General features: G+C 51.7%; 2 protein-coding genes and 1 long non-coding RNA gene across 3 annotated transcripts; 1 reads left to right on the top strand and 2 right to left on the bottom strand.

The window, feature by feature from the left end:
• The first annotated feature begins 513 nt into the window (after positions 1–513).
• LOC129641718 (keratin, type II cuticular Hb3) lies at positions 514–7,823 on the top strand. Its single transcript, XM_055566351.1, has 9 exons — positions 514–897; positions 2,497–2,705; positions 3,807–3,867; positions 3,989–4,084; positions 4,663–4,827; positions 5,101–5,226; positions 5,479–5,699; positions 6,398–6,429; positions 6,912–7,823. Exons 1-9 carry the CDS (start codon positions 514–516, stop codon positions 7,097–7,099), a joined length of 1,482 nt encoding a protein of 493 aa, XP_055422326.1. The 3' UTR covers positions 7,100–7,823.
• On the bottom strand, positions 3,847–6,999 carry LOC129641719 (uncharacterized). Its single transcript, XR_008709411.1, has 3 exons — positions 6,671–6,999; positions 5,456–5,679; positions 3,847–5,350 (listed from the first exon to the last, which is right to left on the bottom strand). It is a non-coding gene; the product is annotated as an uncharacterized LOC129641719 (long non-coding RNA).
• Positions 7,824–15,270: 7,447 nt separating the features above from the next.
• Positions 15,271–22,125, bottom strand: LOC129641717 (keratin, type II cuticular Hb1-like). The gene is made up of 9 exons (XM_055566350.1): positions 21,757–22,125; positions 20,805–21,013; positions 19,992–20,052; positions 19,118–19,213; positions 18,724–18,888; positions 18,348–18,473; positions 17,929–18,149; positions 16,152–16,183; positions 15,271–16,017 (listed from the first exon to the last, which is right to left on the bottom strand). Exons 1-9 carry the CDS (start codon positions 22,123–22,125, stop codon positions 15,836–15,838), a joined length of 1,461 nt encoding a protein of 486 aa, XP_055422325.1. The 3' UTR covers positions 15,271–15,835.
• Between the last annotated feature and the right edge of the window lie 1,280 nt (positions 22,126–23,405).

The following is a 23,405-nucleotide window of genomic DNA, read 5'->3' as shown; positions in this document are numbered from 1 at the left end:
AAGAGGCCCATAACGAGAGGTTGTGTGGGACAAGCCAACCCCTCCATGGGACAGGCCAACCACTCTACCCCAAGGCCAGGTCATAGGTCCAGGGCCCATAGTCCAGCCCTGTGCCTTCCAGGAAAGGATTTGGGGAGCAGGCTCTACCCCAGTTCACTGCAACTGTTGCCTGCACTCAGAGCATGGAGTCCAGCTAGATACTTCTAGGAGGTCTCCACTTCCAGTAGCAATGGGACGGGGAGAGGCCATGAGGAAGCTCATAAACGGCTTTGAAGATGAAACAGGCCTGAGGCCGAGATTGTTGACACAGCTCTACTGAATAGGCAAACAGTTGGCTCTTAAGAGGCCAGGGTGATGCCAAGCCAATAAAATGCAGCTATTTTCTCTTTGCTGCCCCTTTTACTGCCAGCTGCCCTGGTGCATAAAAGGGCCTGCCACAGCTCAGGGAGCACAGGCCTTTGGCTCAGTCCTCTGCCAGCTTCTCCACTGTTCGGACACCTCCCTGTCTCCAACATGACCTGTGGCTTCAGCACTGTGGGCTCTGGACTCGGCAGTCGCGCCTTCAGCTGCGTCTCCGCCTGCGGACCCCGGCCCGGCCGCTGCTGCATCACGGCCGCCCCCTACCGTGGCATCTCCTGCTACCGCGGCCTCACCGGGGGCTTTGGTAGCCGCAGCATCTGCGGGGGCTTCCGTGCTGGCTCCTTCGGCCGCAGCTTCGGGTACCGCTCAGGCAGCGTGGGCGGCCTCAGCCCTCCCTGCATCACCACCGTGTCAGTCAATGAGAGCCTCCTCACACCCCTCAACCTGGAGATCGACCCCAATGCACAGTGCGTGAAGCAAGAGGAGAAGGAGCAGATCAAGTGTCTCAACAACAGGTTCGCTGCCTTCATCGACAAGGTAAGTCTCCTTGATCATGCCTTTCCTGAATCCCACCCATGCGCAGGACCCCAGCTGGGCACTGAGGAAGGAGTCAGAGACATGCCCACAGAAGCCCTCAGGCCAAAAGGAGAGGAAGTCATACCTCTTGAACACAGAAAGACAAGAATAGGCTCAGAAGCTGCCTAGTCTAATGGGGGAGACAAACTGAAAACACAGAAACAGAACTAGAGGCAGAAACGCTAGTGCTGAGAGATAACATCTTGTGAGCAAAGGGCTGCTCTGTGGGTGTTCAATGCATTTGAGGACCAGCTGCTGCTTACTTGGTAAGGAGGTACTCTCCATGTCCAAGCAGGGCTGGTGACTGCAATACTGGAAGACTGCCCAGAAGGAATCTCCTGGTTCACACAGAGCCATTTATATAACAGTGGTTACTTGGCCACTGAGAAGGGCCCAGAGTGACTTGTCCATGCCTCTGTGCCTGGGATCCAGGGGTGAGCAACAGACTCGGTCCCCACTCTCCTTGGCCATGTGGAGAGGAAGGTAGCATGTGGTCTGGTTGAAACCATCTGCAGATGTCAGTGTCCAGCTCAAGCCTCCTCCACTGAATCCAGGCAACTGCCATGAGGCAGTGGTTCGAGGGGCCAGGGGAGAAGGCTTCATTGAGGAAAAAGTTCTGGGGCCAGGGAAGGTTATCTAGAGCCAAACTTGTGAGAATTCATGCTACAGGGATACCCACAGGAAGGGCCAAAAGGATCTGGAGCTCTTAAGAGCATGAGAGACCAAGAGTAGCACAAGAAAGGACTTACCAGGGATGTGACAAAGTTATTACACAAAAGGATCTGAATGGGGTGGTGGGCCAACCTCATGGAGGAAGAATGGATGTGAAACTTCTCTTGGGCACAATTGTCAGCAATTATTGTAGTAAGAGAAGCCGGCTCCCCCCACCCCACCCCCACCCCGCAGGGCAGAAGATCAAAGTTTGAATTCTTCTGCCACTATGAGATCTCAGGTAGTTAGGGAACCTCTCAATCCTATAAAACTTCCTCATCTGTAAAACAAGGGAGTTGGCACACACCACATCCCTGCACTAATAGTCCAGGTGACTATTATCCTAATTGCATTGTTGTCGTAGGATTTTGATTATTGGCACATACTTTATTTGTTAACTTTTACAGTTGGTCTTTCTAAAAAGGTTGACCTGTTCATTTGCACACTGACAGTCACACCTGTCTTGGAATAGTAGACATTCTGCATTCGGGTGCTTTTCTGCAACAGGGCTCATTAAACTCTTAGCAAGGCAAGCACTCAGGACAAGGGTTAAGTGCTGGGCCCAAGGACACATTATTAACAAGAGCAGTAGGGTCTGGATTCTGCATGGCTTTAGTGCTTTCCATGACAGTAGGTACACTGCCTTAGAAGAGACTGACATTAGCTCCAAGGAAGGACTTCCAGGAGAGCCACTGAGGCCCTAACATGGTTTAAAGAGAGGGGACATAATGCTTCTGAGGACTCTGGGTCAGAGAGCTGGGGATCCTGGGTCTTGGTGCTGGGACCCTCCCCACTCTTGCCCTCTGGTCCTACAAGAAGAGGTTCTCAGGCTCTGCCTCTGTGCGGCAGGTGCGCTTCCTGGAGCAGCAGAACAAACTACTGGAGACCAAGCTGCAGTTCTACCAGAACCGCCAGTGCTGCGAGAGCAACCTCGAGCCCCTGTTCGAGGGCTACATCGAGACATTGAGGCGGGAGGCCGAGTGTGTGGAGGCTGACAGCGGAAGGCTGTCCTCGGAGCTCAACCACGTGCAGGAGGTGCTGGAGGGCTACAAGAAGAAGTGAGTGTGGGAAGGTGCCAGCTCCGGGCAGGGCTTGAAGGTGGCTCCCAGCACAGGGGAGCATCCAGACTTATGGCTGGGTCTCTGCCTGATGATCAGGAAGAGCCTGTGCTCTCTGCTGCTCCTCGAGGTACATGGGTTCCATGGGTGGGTCCTAGCCCCCTGGGGACAGAGCTCAGCATGACTTCCTACCAGCAGGTCAGGGAAATGATGTTCTCTCCCTTTCTTCTACCCATAGATCTTCTCTTAGGACCCCAGAAAAACTAACATTGCTGATCCTTTTGAGTCTAGCTTTCAAAGTCCTGGACCTTCTTTTGAAGTTCACCCCTTCACTCAGCTAACACTTTTTGAGCACCTATCAGGCACCAGGCAGATCGGACAGGGTGATAGCAATCCAGGGGCAAATGATAGACCCAGCTCGTGTTTCTGTGGGGCTTACAGTCCCCTGGTAGGCAGAGATGGCAGAGTCACAGACAGAGACCTCAGATGACAAAGAGTGACACAGAATACGAAGGCACACACTGGGTACTCTAAAGGAATCTGGTTTCCAGAGCTGGCCACCTTCCTTCAGTTATACTCTTAGCCATGCACTGCCAGGCCACCGTGCTCCCTGCCTCTAGCTCTGAGCAGGCCTGCCCACAGAGCAGGAGGAAGCAGCAGGCTCCACATCTCTTGGCTGAGCCAGGAGGAAGATGACAGAGGGGAGATCCTACCACCTGTAGCAAAGCCAGGGGCAAGGGGAGGAGTCAGAGGAAAGGGAAATGCAGACCTGGGTGAGAAAAGAAGGCACCTGCCAGCCCCAGCCACACACACGCGCACACGTGCACACACACACTCGCACTCACACAGCTTCTAGATCCTGCCCCCGGCCCCCCTTCCACCCCCACACCACTGAGGAGCTCAGAGGTGATGTGAAGATGGGTGTTTCAATAGTCCCATGTATCCCAGGAGGCTTGGACCACCCTGGTCCCACCCCATTTCTTTTGGAGGTGGGGAAATGAGTGGAGGGGGGGAGCTAGAAATCAGGCTTATTTGCTTGCATGCTTCATGGTCAAGTTTAGAGTTGCTCAGAAGGGGCCCTGTTTTCCCCATACCCCTCAGGTATGAAGAAGAAGTTGCTCTTCGGGCCACAGCGGAGAACGAGTTTGTGGCTCTAAAGAAGGTAAGTGCCTGAGCTAAGCTCCTCCCTGAGCCCCTGGCCACCCTGTCCTCTCTGTCCTGCGATGCTGCAGCCAAGCCCGCAGAGTGACCTTGAATCTCACAGCCCCTTGAACCCCACACAGGATGTGGACTGCGCCTACGTCCTCAAGTCAGACCTGGAGGCCAACTCGGAGGCCCTGATCCAGGAGATCGATTTCCTGCGGCGGTTGTATGAGGAGGTGAGAAGGTTCTTGGTCCTGGTGGGCATCCCTGAGCCCCTGTCCAGCCCTCCCACTGGCCAGCTGATGTGGGAACACAGGCTGAGACTGAAGGGTTAGGCAGAGGAATAGAGAAGCAAAATGGGACAGAATTAGCAAGGGGCACGGAATTAGTAAGGGTGACAACCTCTAGGACAGCTGTGCCTTGAGAAACCAAAGCCCAGACACACACCTTGACCGCACTTTCTCTAGCTCAGATTTTCTCTGGCAGCCAGAAGCCTGTGGCTGGTCCATGAGAACAAAAAATGGGTCTCCACACAGGGGCCTGGACCCCAAGGAAGTGTCCCCAGCATGCTGGCTGCAGGGACAAGATTTTCAGGGGCCTGAAAAATCCCCAAAGCAAACATTTGAGAAGTAATTACACTTTTTTCTAAATGGGATTTCTTATCTGTATGGAAAGCGATGCAATTTCATCAGGGAATTGTCTGCTCCAAACGAGACTGGCTCCAGATGGACCAAAGAGATTACAGCCATTGGCGGGTGAGGAAAAGCTCAGATAATTTGCTTATACTTTCTCTTTCCTGACTCCCGATCCACAGGAGATCCGAGTTCTCCAAGCCCACATCTCAGACACCTCGGTCATCGTCAAGATGGACAACAGCCGGGACCTGAACATGGACAACATTGTCGCTGAGATCAAGGCCCAGTATGATGACATCGCCAGCCGCAGCCGGGCCGAGGCTGAGAACTGGTACCGCAGCAAGGTGAGTGGTCCAGGACACCTGCCTTCTAGACACAGCAGTGGTAGGGACTTGAGGTATATATAATTAGAAGAACCTTTTTTTTTTTCCCCAGGGATTCTGATCCCTAGAGATGATAACAGAAGGGCAGACAGTTCTCAAGTTATAGTGGCAGGACAGAGTTGCAGTGTACGGTTACACAGGCTGAGCACTGTACAGCCTGCGAATCATCCATGTTGTCCAGAGTGGGTGGACTGTCATATGCTGAGCTTCATGAGCCTTTCTGCTTCCCTCCAGTGTGAGGAGATCAAGGCCACGGTGATCCAGCATGGGGAGACCCTGCGCCGCACCAAGGAGGAGATCAACGAGCTGAACCGTGTGATCCAGAGGTTGACAGCTGAGGTTGAGAATGCCAAGTGCCAGGTAAGGAGTATTTGAGGCCCACCCAGGGTCCCATCGGCAGTGTGTGTGCCCAACTGGATCTCACCATTCACTCTCCAGCCCATCTGGATGACTTGAGTCCTAGGTTATGGCCACTCAGGGAGCCCTAGGTGATAAAAGGGAGAGGTCTGTTTCTGGGGTGATCTCATCTGGGTAGAGAGACTGGACACATCCAGGAAATGGACACAGAGACCCAGAGGCCATAACCCACCTTATCCTCTCCTGGGCCCTTAGAACTCCAAGCTGGAGGCTGCAGTGACCCAGGCTGAGCAGCAGGGCGAGGTGGCCCTCAACGACGCCCGCTGCAAGCTGGCCGGGCTGGAGGAGGCCCTGCAGAAGGCCAAGCAGGACATGGCCTGCCTGCTCAAGGAGTACCAGGAGGTGATGAACTCCAAGCTGGGCCTGGACATCGAGATCGCCACCTACAGGCGCCTGCTGGAGGGCGAGGAGCAGAGGTGAGGATCATCTCAGTTGCCGCATGAACTCCACTTGCATAGGTCTGCCCACTTCTGATTTTTCCTCATTCTAGTCTCAGTCCTAAGAACTGGTCCCAAGCTAGACTCTGAGGTCTTTGAGGCCCGTATCTCAAAGGACTGGAACATGGTCAATAGCATACAGAGAGGAAGTGAGGGCCAGTGCCACTGCAACGTCCAGGGTCCCAGAGGGCCCGGGGCCTTCCTAGATTTAGAACCGAGGTGCCCTACCTCCCAGTTCAGAACATCTTCAAATTATTCCATCCTCAGCTCTTGCAAGATCCACTCCCTGCCAGGTTTCTTGGCAGTCATCCTGCCCTAGGGTGGAGATGCTGGCCAAACTCTGATCCTGGCCTCATGTGACTCCCCAAAGGAAGCTTCCTCTTCCTAAAGCTGAGCCCAGCCAGGTATGCCAGGTATTGTTGCTCCGACTGTGCACTGCACAAAAGCAGCCAACTGAGGAGCAAGTGAGGCTGAAATTCAGTATATACTCTGTTTGCTAAATAGTGTGCCCTGGCATTGCTGCAACTTGCCAGAACATCACTTTATAAAAGTTAACACAAGGGCATAAATATAGGCCAGAAATAGCCCATTTGACCCATCCTGACACCCAGGGGAAACTTGAGGATCTTATTCTAAACTGTTTTCTCTTTCCCTTTTTTACCTTTTCCCCCACTCAGGCTGTGTGAAGGCGTTGGAGCTGTGAATGTCTGTAAGTATTCTGAGCCATGAAGAGGAAAATTCTAGATTGGGTAATAAGAGTGTCCTGGCTATGAGTGTATAGGGATACCAGGAGGAGTGTTTCAAATAATTCCCTCAGTAAATGGGAGTAGGTTAGTCATACAGTAGGAGAGACTGAGATTAGCTAACAGGAAGAACCTCACAGCATGAATGAGATTGGAAAAAGATCACTGCAGGAAGGGACCTCAGATGTCGCACAGGACAACCCTCACCTTGTATAGTGAGGACACTAAGGCCCAGAGCAAGGAAGGGACTTGCCCAGGGTCACAAAGGAGATCCGGGGCCAGAAGCCAGGGCTCCTGATTTGCAGGCTGTTTCCATCCACACCTTCAGAACACCAACTGAATCTTTGTGTCCTTCCTGGGAGGGCTGAACAGATAAGAGAGGCCAGACGAAGGTGGCCAGATGCGGTGGCCACTAGCAGGCCTCCTGACACCGCCCTCGTCCCCGCAGGTGTCAGCAGCTCCCGCGGCGGGGTCGTCTGCGGAGACCTCTGCGTGTCGGGCTCCCGGCCGGTGACGGGCAGCGTCTGCAGCGCCCCCTGCAGCGGGAACCTGGCGGTGAGCACCGGCCTGTGCGCGCCCTGCGGTCAGCTCAACACCACCTGCGGAGGGGGTTCCTGCAGCCTGGGGAGGTGCTAGGCGGCCCCGGGGAGAGCCAGAGAGGCCCCTCGGCCTGCCAGAAGTGCCACCGCCCCCACTGCTGCCTGAGAACAGCAGCGCCTCGGTAGCTGGCCCCTTCGTGTTCTGAGAATACACCACGCCCTCCTTCCCATCAGCCTCTGCTCTGCTCTGCTCGTCTAGTCGCACCTGAAGGGGATGCAGCCTGGGGAGGGACTCCTCCCTTCCGCTGTCTTGGCCTCTGGCCTCGCCCAGGAAGAAGAGCGCTCCTTCCCATGTCCCCAAACTCTCTGGCCTCTTGTTCCTCCTCCATTTCTCCAATAAACCGAGGCACCCGCTTTCTGTGCTGTGATGTCTGGCTTTCTGGGAATGAGCCCCATGCACCGACTGGTGAGCACCCCAGCCCAGGGAGAAGGCCTGAGGACTGGAGTGCTTTGGGCCTGCCCTCAGCCTGTGCCCCTGCAGGGCCTGTCCCCGAACGCTGCCGGCCTCCCCCTGGCCAGGCAGTGCTGACCTTCCTCCTCAGTCGCTCCTCTGGGTCTGGGGTAGCTGAGGACTTATTCCTCTGACTGGTTTTGAAGGGACCCAAAGGAAGGCACAGGAATCTGCTGGAAGGCTATGTATGTGTGTGTTCGTGTGTGTGTGCGCGCGCACTTGTGTGCACACTTTTAGCCCCCTTCCCACCCACCATGCTTTCTGGGCACACCTTCACTCTGCTGTCCCACCTCCACCGCACAATGCACCACGGCAGTAACCGTCACAAGTGCCAACAGCCACCTCAGGGGGCCACCCTGTGTCAGCCTGGACCCCACCCCACCTCATCCCCACTACTGTCCATGAGACAAGGGGAGATGAGACCCTTGACACTGGCCCCTCCCCCATATTCACCCCCCCTCAGCACCTGGAACAGCCTCCCTGCAAAGCCCTGTAACTAGTAAGGGGATACTGTCTACTGACTCTCCCAACCGCCCCACTCACTGCCCTCACCCCCACATACCTCAGAGCTTCAATCTGGAGGCTAAGATGGCTCCCCTGCCCCCGGTGTGGCCTGACCGTGCATGTCCTCTGTTCAGGAAGTGTCTGGGAGGTCTTAGGAGGAAGACCTTGAGGAGCCCCAGCCCCACTCTGGAAGCAACCAGGCCTGTAGTAACCCCTCTTCTGTGTCACCCATTTCCCTCCCACTGGCCCTCTCCTTGTCTGCCTTTGCCTCGCCTTATCCCAGAGCCTGGTGCTGGTCCTTCCTCAGGCCCTGACCTTTCTACCCAGCTCACCACACTATCTCTGGAGGACCCAGAACCTTCCCTCACTCCCTCCTGGCTCCTCACCCAAGCCCCTTTGCTCCCCGTCACCCTCACCCCCTTCCCCTCTCTTGAACTCTGAGTCTCTGGCCTTTCACGTCCTTGCTCTGCAGGCCAGGCTCTCAGCTCCTCCATGGCTCACTTCCCTCACCCAGGCAAACCTCAAGCATGAAAATGCCCCAGAGCCCTTCCCTCAGCACTCGGAGCATGCTCCCTGGACAATTACCTCCACCCCTTGCCTTCTGTTACCACCACCGTTAACATCCTCTTGGGTTCAAGTCCTCCAGCTCGAGTCCCCATGGCTCTCTGCTGCTCTGACCTCACTCCTCGGCTTCAGACCCACTCGCCCCAGTTCCTCCAAGACCTCTCCACTTGGCTGTCCTGGAGACTCTTCCAACCCACAGACCTTTCAGCTGAACTCACTATTCCTCATTCCCTCCACTGAGGTCTCCTCCTGCCTCACCTGTCAAGGTCATCATCACAGCTGCCCAAATCTGAGCCTCTATGATCTGTCCAGGCCTGAACTCTCCTCTTCAAAACCAAATAACCCCTAAGTGCTCTCCTTTTACCTCCTAAGTATTCCTCTCATCCATCTTTTTCCTCTCTCTGCTGCTGCTACCATCCACATTTCGGCCACCACCGTCTTGGTTGGAGACCTGCTGGTCTCCCCTTCCAATCTACACTGAGCAGCATCCAGAGACATCTTTCCAAAACACAGATCTGACAGTGGATGAAGTCAAGACTCTTGACCATGATGTGCCAGTCCTGTGTATCTGGCTGTGACCCATCTCTCAGTGTCTCTCATCCCTCCCCTGCTCTGACTTGGGAGCCCTGAACACCTCTTAAATGAGAGCTGGCTTTTGCACAGCAAAGGGAACCATAAACAAAATGAAAAGCCAACCCTCAGAATAGGAGAAAATATTTGTAGACGAAGTACTAACAAAGAATTAATCTCCAAAACATATAAGCAGTCCATGCAGTTCAATATAAAAAAAATAGACAGCCCAATTAAAAAATGGGTGGAAGAACTACATAGACATTTCTCCAAAGAAGACGTACAGATGGCCAACAAAAACACATGGAAAAATGCTCAACATTACTAATCATTAGAGAAATGCAAATCAAAACTGCAATGAGGTATCACCTCAAATCAGTCAGAATGGCCATCATTAAAAAATCTACAGGGAGGGAGGAGGGAGGAGGGTTCAGGATGGGGAACACATGTATACCTGTGGCGGATTCATTTTGATATTTGGCAAAACTAATACAATTATGTAAAGTTTAAAAATAAAATTAAAAAATAAATAAATAAATAATCTATAAACAATAAATGCTGGACAGGAGGTGGAGAAAAGGGAACCCTCCTATACTGTTGGTGGGAATGCAAGTTGATACAGACACTATAGAAAACAATATGGAGACCCCTTAACAAAATTAAAAATAGAACTACCACATGACCTAGCAATCCCACTACTGGGCCTATACCCAGAGAAAACAGTAACTCAAAATGACACATGCACCTCAATATCCATAGCAGCACTGTTTATAATAGCCATAACATGGAGACAATCTAAATGCCCACCAACAGACAGATGGATAAAGATACGGTACAAATATATCACGGAATATTACTCAGCCATAAAAAGAAACAAAATTGGGTCATTTCTAGAGGCATGGATGGACCTTTCAGTTCAGTCTTTCAGGCATATCTGACTCTTTGCAACCCCATGGACTGCAGTATGCCAGGCCTCCCTGTCCATCACCAACTCCCAGAGTTCACTCAAACTCATGTCCATCGAGTAGGTGATGCCATCCAACTATCTCGTCCTCTGTTCTCCCCTTCTACTCCTGCCTTCAATCTTCCTCAGCATCAGGGTCTTTCCAATGAGTCAGTTCTTCGCATCAGGTGGCCAAAGTATCGGAGCTTCAACTTCAGCATCAGTCCTTCCAATGAATATTTAGGACTGAATTCCTTTTGAATTGACTGGTTTTATCTCCTTGTAGTCCAAGGGACTCTCAAGAGTCTTCTCCAACACCACAGTTCAAAAGCATCAGTTCTTTGGCTCTCAGCTTTCTTTATGGTCCAACTCTCACATCCATACATGACTACTGGAAAAACCATAGCTTTGACTAGACAGACCTTTGTTGGCAAAGTAATGTCTCTGCTTTTTAATATGCTGTCTAGGTTAGTCATAGTTTTTCTTCCAAGGAGCAAGTGTCTTTTAATTTCATAGCTGCAGTCACCATCTGCAGTGATTTTGGAGACCAAGAAAATAAAATCTGTCACTGTTTCCATTGTTTCCCCATCTGTTTTCCATGAAGTGGTGGGACTGGATGCCATGATCTTCATTTTTTGAATGCTGAGTTTTAAGCCAACTTTTTCACTCTCCTCTTTCACTTTTATCAAGAGGCTCTTTAGTTCCTCTTCACTTTCTGCCATAAGGGTTGTGTCATCTGCATATCTGAGGTTATTGATATTTCTCCCAACAATCTTGATTCCAGCTTGGGCTTCATCCAGCCCAGAATTTCACATGGTGTACTTTGCATAGTAGTTAAATAAGCAGGGTGACAATATACAACCTTGATGTATTCCTTTCCCGATTTGGAAGCAGTCCATTGCTTCATGTCCCGTTCTAGCTGTTGCTGTTTGACCTGCGTACAGATTTCTCAGGAGGCAGGTAAGGTTGTCTGGTATTCCCATCTCTTTAAGAATTTTCCATAGTTTGTTGTGATCCACGTAGTCAAAGGCTTTGGCATAGTCAATGAGCAGAAGTAGATGTTTTTCTGAAATTCTTTTGCTTTTTCTCTGATCCAGTGGCTGTTGGCAATTTGATCTCTGGTTCCTCTGCCTTTTCTAAATCAAACTTGAACATCTGGAAGTTCACAGTTCATGTACTGTTGAAGCCTAGCTTGGAGGATTTTGAGCATTACTTCACAGGCGTGTGAGATCAGTGCAACTGTGCGGTAGTTTGAGCATTCTTTGGCATTGCCTTTCTTTGGGATTGGAATGAAAACTGACCTTTTCCAGACCTGTGGCCACTGCTCAGTTTTCCAAATTTGCTGGCATATTGAGTGTAGGACCTTAACAGCATCATCTTTTAGGATGGACCTAAAGACTGTCATACAGAGTGAAGTAAGTAAAAAAGAGAAAAACAAATACTGTATATCAATGCATACATGTGGAATCTAAAAGAGTGGTATAGATAATCTTATTTGCAAAGCAGAAATAGAGACACAGATGTAGACAGCAAATGAATGGCTTCCAAGGGGGAAAGGGATTGGATGGGAGGAACTGAAAGATTGGATTGACACATATACACTATTGATACCATGTATAAAATAGACAACTGATGGGAACATGCTGTATAGCACAGGGACCTCCACTTCATGCATTGTGATGTCCTAAATGGGAGGGAAATCTAAGAGGGATGACATATATGTATGTATTATGTGTGGCTGATTCATTTTCCTCTGCACTACAAGCTCATACAACATTGTGAAACAACTATACTGCCATAAAAATCAATATTTAAAAATTGAGGCCTGCCCAGAGGCTCTACAAGGGCCTTTTGAGTTCTGACCTTTTGGGGAAGTGACTCTGGACTCTGCTCTGGGATTGTAACACCTCCTTCCCGAGGACTTAGCAAGGATTCTGTAATAAGCTTGGGAGGTTGTCCAGGTGCCACCTGGGGGAGCCCAGGGACACCCCCACGCCTCTGGAGGTGAGGCACCTGCCTTCCAGCTACCAGCTCAAGGGACCAAGCAGGACTGGCATTGTACACTCGACTTCTGTAAGAGCTTCATGTCCTGAGGCCCTGAGCCCCACCTCACACCTTACAAATTGTTTAAAGAATTATAGCAGATCTAACTACAAGGAACAGAAACCATTCAAAGTGAAAAGAGGCCTCTGGGCTCCTAACCTCCTACAGACGAGAAGCAGGCTAAGAACACATGGGCTGTTTATCATGAAAAAGAAAGGATGATACAGAAGGTGAAGCCAAGATTCCAAAGGATAGAGACAAGGGCAGAGGAGAACCAATTTCAGGGAGCAGAACTAGGCACTAATCAGATACACTCCCAGTCTCTGCAACAGGAGGAATTAGCAATGGGTGCCCGACTGTACTTAGAACTGTTATGAATCAGGGATTTCTCTGTGTGTCAAATTTTTCCTCTTTCTAAACAGAAGTGCAGATTGTGGCTATCCTACCCCAGAGGTTCTACAAAGGGCCTTTTCAGTTCTGACCTTTTGGGGAAGTGACTCTGGACTCTGCTCTGGGATTGTAACACCTCCTTCCCAGGGACTTAGGATTCTGTAATAACTGAATGCAATGGTGAATGCCTACAGGTGTGGTGGACATAAATAATTGCCATTTGATTCACAAGATTTCAGCCTGAGGTAGATAATAATGGAGGAGCTACAACAAAAGAACCATATCCCAAGAGTCTCATGTGTTAATGGATCTAATCCAACCAGTGAGATCCTGATTTCCAGCCGATGTAATAATGGGATGAAATTTGGAGGGGGGGGGGGGGTTCTTTGGAGGAGTTAGCATATGTTGTTTTTGGGAGGGACATGAATTGTTGTGACCAGAGGGCACACTGTGGGGTCTGATGTCCACAAGAGGACTTGGCCATTCTGTTCTTCTCTTCACACATAAGCCAACATAGGGTGGAGTCTGCTTCCCCTCCCCTTGAGCCTGAGCTGGCCCTGTGACTGCTCTGGCCAGTAGAATATGGTGGAAGTGAGCTTCTGAGCTCAAGCCTAAAGAGGCCTGGCTGCTTCTGCTCCCTACCATCCTTCTTAGAACCCAGCCACCAAGCAGCTATATGAGAAAGGCTCATATGGAGGAGAACCAAGTCCCTGGGCTCCAGTTATCAATGCATTGTCTGTCAGCTCCAGATTCACCTGTCATGGCCTGCTCTGTGAACAGTTAGAGGGGCCCTTTAAATACTTTCCCTTGTTTACTGGAACAAGATTGAGCTTTGTCAGTAGAGGGTGATGGAGCGATAGCGCAAGAGGAAGGGGCTTTCCTTCCTGGCTCCAGCTTCCTCCTGGCAGACTCCTGCAGCACCCACAGTTTCTCCAGAACTTCTCCTGTGTTGCCATGGCTTTACTGCTGCCGAGCACAGTGGTCAGCAGTATACTGTGGCCAGCAGTTTTCAGTATCTCCCTTGGGTGGTATTGAGGTGGAGACATGTCTTCACGAACAGGTCTCCCTAGTTTTCCCTGGATCTGAGGTCCAGATCTTGGCATTGGGGTCCACTTCCTTGGGTGCACCCCCTTAGGTCTAGAGGTAGGGGCTGTTCCTTATAACTGCAGTCCCTGTATGCTTAGATTTCTTGCTTCTTACTAGCCAAACTCTCATGACTCAATCACCTATTACAGTTAATAATTCTTTATATTAAACTTCATCTGTTCAAATGATTGTCTCCTGACTGATATGTCCTGGCCAACAGCTCCAGCTGAACTCCTAGCTAGTGTGTGTTCTTAGTCGCTATTCAGTAGTGTCCGACTCTGTGTGACCCCATGGACTGTAGCCTGCCAAGCTCCTCTGTCCATGATATCCAGCACCAAATCCAGCCATGTGAAATGAGGCCATTTTGGACCTTCCAGACATCCTAGCATCCCAAACAACACCACATAAAGTAGACGAACTGCCCAGTAAGCCTATTGAATCATTAGAAAAAATAAAGCATTATGGTTCAAGCCTCTAAATTTTGGAGTGGTATGTTATATGCAATAGATACCTGAAACCTCCCTACAACCCCGTAGGTCTCATTATTCCATTTTACAGATGAATAAACTGTAAAGCTCAGTGACGCTCAGTGACAATCAGTGTCTTGCTCACAATTACAGAACTAGGAAACGGATGAACCAATATTCAAACATAGGCTTGTATTAACCAAACTCCTTTAAATACATACTCCTTTAAATACACAGTCCTTTAAATACACAGTCCTCCCTAAGACCTCACTTAGGGAGCCAGAAGGACCCTTAGGAATAGTGTCCACCATCCCTCATTCTCTAGCCAAAGAAACTGAGGCTCAGAAGGCAGAAGCGACTTGCCCAAAGTACCCAGTTAGGAAATGGCAGAGTCAGGACTCTGAATTAGAAGCCTGGTTCTCCTGACCCTCAACCTGAAGCTCTTCCTCTCCCTCACACTGTTGTCCCTCACACTGTTGTCCCTCACGCCTTCCTTTCATTCTTACCCTCACCCATGTACTTTTCCCCCCCAGGAATGTCCTTGGCAGGTTGACAGAAGGATCACACTGGTTGAGAAGCCATAGGGCACATCTGGCCATGTCTAGGGACAGCTTTGGTTGTCACAACTCGGGGAGGGTGGAGTGGGTAGAGGCCGTGCAGTGGGTAGAGGCCGGTGGGCAAGTCACTGATCCTCACTAAAGTTTAGCTTCTTCATGTGTAAAGTGGAATCATGATACCTATTGGATTATAGGGAGGTTTCAGCTGTCTATTGCCCTTCTGGCTCCCTAAGTAAAATTATGTATTAAAGAGTTGGTTAAACCTATGTTTGAATGTTGAGTCAGTCATTTACTAGTTCAGTAACTGTGAGCAAATCACTGATCCTACAATGCACAGGATACTTGCCCCCCAATAAGGAAGTCTCTAGCCCAAAATGTCAGTAGTGTTGATGTCGAGAATCCTTGGTCTAGAGAAACCCATGACCACACAAGGCAGGGAGGGATTCCCCATCTCCATGGTCTTCTCTCGTTTTCTCAAGGCTCCGGTGGCTCAAGGCCAGATGGGCAGCTTCTACCACATCATTTTCACCTAAAGAAAAATAACTGAGTGCATGAGAGGTCCTGAGGACATCACTGGCAGGGAGCAGCTATCTCAGGAGGGCCCTGGCATTTATGAGACTCTGAGGCACCAGGTCTGATTAGCCACAATTAGTTTATTGGAAACAAAGAGGGAAACAAAGACAAAAGAGCTTGCAGGCAGTTGATTCACTGGCTTTGTAGAAGCCTCCGCGGGCATCCTTGAAAGGTGATGGTCTCCCCTCCCACAGGGCACGGCCCTCAAAGAGTTACAGGAAGACCACCATCAGTGTTCCCCATGTCCATGCCACAGGTACCAGCACACTCGCAGATTCCCCAGGATGTGCAGATAGGGAGATTCCGGGGCCTGTTCCCCGTTCCTCCAAGATTAGGTGAAGGGGATCAGGCAGGACCAATGAATCCAGCAAAACCCAGAAGGCAGAAGAAGGCATGAGTCCTCAAGACAGCAAAACGACTACTAGGAAAGGCTACAGAAAGAGGTCAGGGTGCGCCCCAGCCTCCCCGGGGCTCAGGTGCCTGGCGGATGGCACGCAAAGGAAGCAGAGAGGGAGCAGGGAAGGCAGACCGTGCAGGCCAGCGGGCGGCCCGGGGGCGAGGTGCGGGGGTGCAACGGAAGGGGCGTTCCGGTGGCGAGACGTCCTGGCTGGGCCGGAAGGCAACCTTAGCACTTCTTACAGCCCAGGATGCTGCCGCCCACCCTAGAGCAGGGGCCGCAGGCGTCGGAGGTGCCCACCACCACGTTGCCGCTGCAGGGGGCGCTGCAGACGCTGGTGGTGACAGCAGGGGCAGCACCGGAGGCGCAGAGATCGCCACAGACGACGCCACCGCGGGAGCTGCTGACGCCTGAACGGGGTGGAGAACAGGCAGAGACGCGGTCAGACACTGCCCCAGCCAGGCGGCTTGGAGCGGCGAAAGTGCCCCTCCCTAAAGGCATTGTGACCACCCGGCTGGAGAATGGGGAGGGGCGGGCTACTTACAGACATTCACAGACCCGACGCCCTCGCACAGCCTGCGGGGAAAGGAAAAGAGAAAGGTCAGTGCCCTGAAAAGCAGCTGGTCCACACAGCCAAGGCGAAGGGTGAGGTCCCCCGCCCTCATTCTGAGCACTTGCCCCTGAAAGGCTCCATTAAGCGCTAGCCCTGGGTCAATGTATGGGTTCTCTCTATCCTTTATTAGCTGAGCAACCTCGGATTTAGGGGCTTCCCAGGTGGTGCTAGTAGTAAATTACCTGCCTGCCCGATGCAAGAGACATAAGAGATGCGGGTTCGATCCCTAAGTAGAGAAGACGCCCTGAAGGAGGGCATGGCCACCCACTCCAGTATTCTTGCCTGGAGAATCCCATGGACAGAGAAGCCTGGCAGGCTACAGTCCATTGGGTCGGAAAGAGTCGGACAGGACTGAAGCAACTTAGCACACACACAGCCAGCCTCCTGGGGAAAATCTACTCCCTGAACTTTGCGAGGATGAAGTCAAAATGCCTGTAAGTGCCTGATTTCTGCCATCAGGAACGGTAGTGCTTCGGGTATGGTAGCTCCTACTGTTTCTTTCCGTTCTTATTGACTTGTAAATGTATCTGAGGAGCAGCAGATTTAAATTCCTGAATCTGATCTGACTGGTATCACTAAAGAATGGGCTTCCGGAGGACAGAATTTTTTTGTCTATCCTTTTTCCCCACTGCAGAATCTACAGTGCCCCCAGATGATGCTTGGCTCAATAAATAACTTGCATGAATGAATGGGATGTTAGAACACATTGAGAGCAGACTCAGAGATTAGCTACATTTAGTCCCTCACTTAACAAATGGGTAAACTGAGGCCCAGAAAGAGGAAATAACCAATGCCACTCCGGCCACCTAACTCCATCCAGCCTGGGTTTCCTTCCTACGCGATGCTGTCTCCTTAAGGAAAACAGAGTCCCTCTGAGAGACCAAAGCAAAGGGTTGTCTTAATCAGCTTCAGAAATGAGGAGATTCTGCAGCTCACAATCTACCTTCCCAGGCCCACATTTCCTAGGGAATCCACAGCAAAGCTTCTCAGTTCATTCCAAGAGTGTTTGGGGCAGAGGGATGGACCTTTCTGTTTCCAGGGGAAGAACCAAAGGGCGCAGCCTGTGACTGTTGTCCTCACAGAAGCAGTTCAGCCGCCCTCCACCTGAACATAGACGGCTAATGACCAGTGAGTCTCCCTTCGCCCTCAAAAGAAGCGACAAGTAAAAATGCCCAGAGCAGGCTACAGCTGCTTCAAGGGACCAGTCCCTGTTATCTGTCTACCCTTCATTTCGCTTGCTGCAATGAACACTTAGGCAAAGGCACTATATAGTTAGAATATATAAGTTCGTGTTGATAAAATCCTCTATTGAAGCTGTCATTTGGGAGAAAATCTGAACTCCCAGGGCTGGAGCCAAGGCCAAGCTTGAGAATAGAGTTGGAACCCTGAGGGCCATGTGCAGTGAGGGCCAGGAGAGAAGAATCACTATTGAGGGAAGGCGACCTAGCCCAGACAGGGCTACTCAGGAACAGCAATTACTATGACCTTGACTCTGGGCTGTGAGAAACAGATTTGCAAAGCACCAATCCCAGATCAGCACCTAAGTGGGCATGAGAAACTGAAATGGGGCTAGAAACATACCTAAAGAAATTACTCAAATTACCTGTCCAGTTGCAGGATGGGGAGCTTTGTCAAGTAGGAAAGTCAGGTACACCGCATGATGAGAACCCAGGCAGGGCTGGGAGAGAAATTTGGCTACAGTACCCACCTCTGCTCCTCGCCCTCCAGCAGGCGCCTGTAGGTGGCAATCTCGATGTCCAGGCCCAGCTTCGAGTTCATCACCTCCTGGTACTCCTTGAGCAGGCAGGCCATGTCCTGCTTGGCCTTCTGCAGGGCCTCCTCCAGCCCGGCCAGCTTGTACTTGGCATCATTGAGGGCTGCCTCGCCCTGCTGCTCTGCCTGGGTCACTGCAGCCTCCAGCTTGGAGTTCTAAGGGCCCAGGAGAGAACAAGGTGGGTTATGGTCTCTCCACACAGCAGGAATCTCTCCCCTTCATTACCTGGATCACCCAGAGTGACCACAGCCTTGGTCTCAAGTCATGCAAATGGACTGCAGCATGAAAGGTGAGATCCAGCTGGGCACACATACTGCCTGTGGGAACCTGGGTGGGCCTCAAACAGCTCCTACCTGGCACTTGGCATTCTCGATCTCAGCCGTCAGCCTCTGGATCATGCGGTTCAGCTCATTGATCTCCTCCTTGGTGCGACGCAGGGTCTCCCCGTGTCGGATCACCGTAGCCTTGATCTCCTCACACTGGTGGGAAGCAGAGAGGCTTGTGAAGCTCAGGACAGGACATTCCACCCATTCAAGGCACCACAGATGCCCAGTGCACAGCCTGTGAAACCATATATGGCAGCCCTGTCCTTCCACTATAATCTGAGAGCTGTCTGCACTTCTGTCACCATCTCTAGAAATCCAAATTGGCAGACAAAAGAAGCCTTGTTAATGTATACCTCACATCCCTTCCATCATGTCTAGAAGGCAGGTGTCCTGGACCACTCACCTTGCTGCGGTACCAGCTCTCAGCCTCAGCCCGGCTGCGGCTGGCGATGTCATCATAGTGAGCCTTGATCTCAGCCACAATGTTGTCCATGTTCAGGTCCCGGTTGTTGTCCATCTTGACGATGACCGAGGTGTCTGAGATGTGGGCTTGGAGAACTCGGATCTCCTGCAGATGGTGGGGCAGGAGGGTGGAAGGGTCTTGTTTACACCTTGGCTTCCCCCACCACAGTGTGTAGAAGCCTTCTCAGCCCTCCTGATCTCCCTGGGCCTCCCAGAGGTCCCCCTCTGACAGCCTCATGGACTGCAGCTCCTGCTCAAACTCCTGTCCAACTCCGAACCCAAACCAACACCCTCTCTTCCAGATCCTGGATTCTGCCAGGGCTACAATCACTCACCTCCTCATACAGTCGCCGAAGGAAGTCGATCTCCTGAATCAAGGCCTCCACGTTGGCCTCAAGATCTGATTTGCAGAGGTAGGCACAGTCCACATCCTGGGAAGATGGGGAGTCTTTGAGCAAAGAGGACCCCTGGTGATCATCATCACCCCAAATTCCTCTTTCTTCTCACCCATTACAAGGAGGTGAGGAGGAAAGGATTCCCTGTGTTCCTCTTCCTGTCCCATCTCCATGCTGCCCTTCCCTGGAGGCATCTCATAACCTCCTCCCCTTCTAAGAACAAATGCCTTGTGCCTTGGAGATGAACCACCAGCCTTTCACCCTTCCTACCTGAGATCTCTCACTTTCCAGCTCTCCTTTTCCCCTTCCCTGTACCAAAAAGCCTGCCAGACTGGCTCCCTTGCTCAACCACCTTGACCTTTCCCTGTTTGCCTATAGTTCTCCAAGACTCCACGTGGCCACTGTTGGCTCTGCTCCATCCTCCCCTAGATCCTGGGACTGTGCCCCTCCTCTTAACCAGACTTCTGAGACACTAGACAGGACACCATCTCTCAGAGAGAGGCATGAGCTACAGAGAGACTGAAGCTACCATGCCTCCACGGAATCCCAGCCACAGACTACTTCTGAAACACCACAGAACATCCAGAGGTCAATTCAGCTATACCCCAGCTTCAGGGCATTAGTGGATTGTCCAAGGTTACTGCCCTTGCCAAAGCCTTGGATGTGCCTTTCATGACCTGGTCTATGGGAATTTCACATCCTGACTTGGCAAAGTCACTGCTCCCCAAAGAGGATGAAACCATTGTTCTCCACAATGAGAGCCTGTCATTCTGAGATCCTTCATGGCTCTGCTTCCTGATCCCATGTTACTCACCTTCTTCAGAGCCACAAACTCATTCTCGGCTGTTGCTCTCAGAGCAACTTCCTCCTCGTACCTGGGGAAGAGGGCAGAGAGGGGAATCATGGCAGGGCAGGTCTCCCCAGAACCCCCTCCACATTTTACCAGTGAATGGGACAACACTAGGGAGGACCTCCCCACATAGCCAGATGGGGTGTGTCTGTGATTCTCTCTCCACTTGGAATTGAGGGATCCAGGGGGTGACACTTCTGGAACCTCACAGCCCTGCTGCCCAAACTGCTCTGAGGTCACCTCTGGAGGAAAATAAGGACTCAGCACCAGCCAGGAGTGGACAGCAGCCCCTCTGGGGCACTGCAGCCCCAGCCTCTCCCCACCTGGGTGTCCAACCTAGCTCAGCTGGGGGAGGACCTATGAATCTCAGAGGCCATCAGCTTTAGAGCAACCTAGACAGTGGAAAACCCAGAGACCTAGGACCTGGCAGCCCTGAGAGACACTGAGATTCATATCACATCCAAGTGCTACAGGTGGGAGCCTGAAGGGCCAGGCCTGGGAGAATGCAGAAGCCTCCTCCCACAGAGCACAGGGCACTGTTGCTGGGTAATCAGGCTTCCAGAAGAGAAGCCTGAAGGAGGAGAGAGAGACCTCCTAGGGAATCATGGCCCTACTCATAGGTATCTGAGCAACGACTGCCTGATGGGAAGATCCTGCTGCATACCACCAACTTGCCCTGCATGGTCACATCCCCTTCTATGAAATGCTTCAGTCTCATCCAGTGGTTGAATCCATGTCCATTTCCTGTGCCCAACATCACCCCACAGCCACACTCACTTCTTCTTGTAGCCCTCCAGCACCTCCTGCAGGCTGTTGAGCTCTGAGGACAGCCTCCCACTGTCAGCCTCTACGCACTCAGCCTCCCGCCTCAGCGTCTCGATGTAGCCATTGAACAGGGGCTCAAGGTTGCTCTCGCAGCACTGGCGGTTCTGGTAGAACTGTAGCTTGGTCTCCAGCAGCTTGTTCTGCTGCTCCAGGAAGCGCACCTGCCATTTGGGGTGGGAGGAGGGGTCAGATGGCTCCTACTGCCCCAAAGCCTATTTGGGGGATGGAGGGGCTTGGGGAGTGTGCTGATTGCTTCAAGGTAAACTCCAAAAGCAGGAGTTCAGCAGAAATTAGACAGAGGGGGCAGTGGGAGACAAGGCAATTTCTGGATTTCAAGATAGTGATCATGTTTGTATTTTCTATATTAGAGTGAGAGCAAGGTGTTTGGAAAGATGATTCACTTCTCAGGTGAACTGAGTTTTCCTGACCTGCTGAGTCTAGATGGCATGTGATCAGGAGCCAAGTAGAGCTCTTTTTGCATTTGACTGCCCCATCAGTGCCCAGCCAGGACTTAGGCATGGGAGGAGGGGAGGAGGTTCAAAACAGGTGTGATCAAGGACAAATACTTGAAGGCTGAACTGTGGTCCTGTTCCTATATCTTGTGTGCATTTCTTGAGTCTTGTTTGCATGTATGCTTTCTTCTCTGACATGTGGTTCCAAGCCTTGTCCTTGTCTGTGGGGACCCTGCCTGTCTGGACAGAGGTTGTATATAATAACAGTGCTCTATTCAGGAGCCCCTGCTCTAGACTCATCTCTCTGGTCTGTTTGTGCCCTGGAAGTGTGTCCATCTCCTCCATCAGCCTGGGGGCTCACCTGGCCCACATCTCTCCTGCCCCCCTGACTAACCCTTGAGTGCCCACCCAGGAAGGGAAGGTTCAGGAAGGGTGTGATCAAGGACACCCACCTTGTCGATGAAGGCAGCAAACCTGTTGTTGAGACACTTGATCTGCTCCTTCTCCTCTTGCTTCACGCACTGCGCATTGGGGTCGATCTCCAGATTAAGGGGCGTGAGGAGGCTCTCATTGACTGACACGGTGGTGATGCAAGGAGGGCTGAGGCCGCCCACGCCTCCCGAGCGGTACCCGAAGCTGCGGCCGCAGTAGCCAGTACGGAAGCCCCCGCAGACGCTGCGGCTACCGAAGCCCCCGGTGAGGCCGCGGTAGCAGGAGATGCCGCGGTAGGGGGCGGCCGTGATGCAGCAGCGGCCGGGCCGGGATCCGCAGGCGGAGACGCAGCTGAATGCTGGGAGAGCACGGTAAGATCCACAAGTCATGGTGCTTCTTTGGGGCACGGGAGGCTCTCAGGAGGCAGACGACCTAATGGAGGGCGAGTGGACGAGGTGTTCAGTTCTTGAACATCTCGGGCCTTTTATATATGTGAGGAGCCTGATGTATCCACGTGTTAGGAGCAATTAGACACGTTTATGGGCTTGGGTTGTTTAGCTGCTGTTGCTCCTTCCTTAATGTGCTTAATTGGGTGCCAGATGAGGCCAGATGTTTATGGCCTTTTACCCTAAACTGCACAATTTTTGTCCTCAAAGGGCCAGCTCACCTCTCCTCACCCCACCCCAACCTCCTCATACACAGTTGGCGAAAGGTTTTTGAGGATAGGGGAGCGGTGACTCACGTTGGAAAGGAGGGCGGAGGAAGGCGGGGCTGCGGCTTCTCCTACCACCCATTTGATGTGCTCATGCCGCTGTCCGTGGTGCTGGTCACATCGGCACTGCAACACTGGGAGAGCGTAAGATCAACAGATGGGCTCCGTGATTTCCCTCACAGGGATGGCTGTTTTTACAGCACCAAAGCCTCACACACCTGCTCCCAGATTCCTCACCTGCACCCATCAGCCAACTCTCTGTATCTCGTCTCTCTCTCTGTTTCTGTCTCTCTTTCTCTCACACGCACACACACACAAACATACACACTGCGAACTCACATGCTGGACTTCCCATCAACAATCTCACAGATACTCATACGTGCTCATACACACATACATCTGCCTCCACCTGCACCTGACAAGTCCCCTTCTTAGACCTTATTTGTTAGCCTGCGCTGAGAGGAGGCACTCCCTCCCACAGAGTCTTCCATGAGGCCTAAGGGGGTACACCTTGGCTCAGCAGTCTCCAGAATGCCCAGCCATTTCCAACAAGGCCCCAAACAAGGATAGCCTGTCTATATTTCACCTCCAGGCTCCATGATTTCCCCAGGGCACAGAAGGACTGGGGTAGACACAACTTTTATAAGTTTTTATAGCTTTTGGCTCAGAATACAAGAGAATCTTTCTAGATAGAGCCATATAGAGGGAGCATCCAGCCCCCTGCCATCACCCCCCTGATCCTATATTGCTTTCCATGTTCTAACAACCCTGCAACATCCTTCCATTTACAGCAATTTGTCAGTAGCATTAGAAGATGCTAATCCATATTGTCAGAACAAATCCATATTGGTGTGTACCATCCATCCAACATAGTTAGATTGGTCCTTGAACCCTAAAAGGCTGGGTAGGAACCAGGGCTCTTCCATGACTAGCTCTATGTGATCAAGGGGGGCAAGG

The sequence above is a fragment of the Bubalus kerabau genome, chromosome 1 (assembly GCF_029407905.1).
Source record: "Bubalus kerabau isolate K-KA32 ecotype Philippines breed swamp buffalo chromosome 1, PCC_UOA_SB_1v2, whole genome shotgun sequence".
Taxonomy (NCBI): Eukaryota; Metazoa; Chordata; class Mammalia; order Artiodactyla; family Bovidae; genus Bubalus; species Bubalus kerabau.
Note: the sequence above shows the minus strand (reverse complement) of the source record. Positions and strands in the feature narration are given on the sequence as shown.

Coding starts and splice junctions, on each gene's coding strand:
- LOC129641717 (XM_055566350.1), bottom strand. CDS start 22,125: ATGACTTGTGGATCTTACCGTGCTCTCCCAGCATTCAGCTGCGTCTCC. Junction 16,184..17,928: donor CTGGAGGGCGAGGAGCAGAG/GTGGGTACTGTA, acceptor CTTTCCCCGCAG/GCTGTGCGAGGGCGTCGGGT. Junction 16,018..16,151: donor CGTCGGGTCTGTGAATGTCT/GTAAGTAGCCCG, acceptor CACCCCGTTCAG/GCGTCAGCAGCTCCCGCGGT.
- LOC129641718 (XM_055566351.1), top strand. CDS start 514: ATGACCTGTGGCTTCAGCACTGTGGGCTCTGGACTCGGCAGTCGCGCC. Junction 5,227..5,478: donor TTGAGAATGCCAAGTGCCAG/GTAAGGAGTATT, acceptor CTGGGCCCTTAG/AACTCCAAGCTGGAGGCTGC. Junction 6,430..6,911: donor CGTTGGAGCTGTGAATGTCT/GTAAGTATTCTG, acceptor TCGTCCCCGCAG/GTGTCAGCAGCTCCCGCGGC.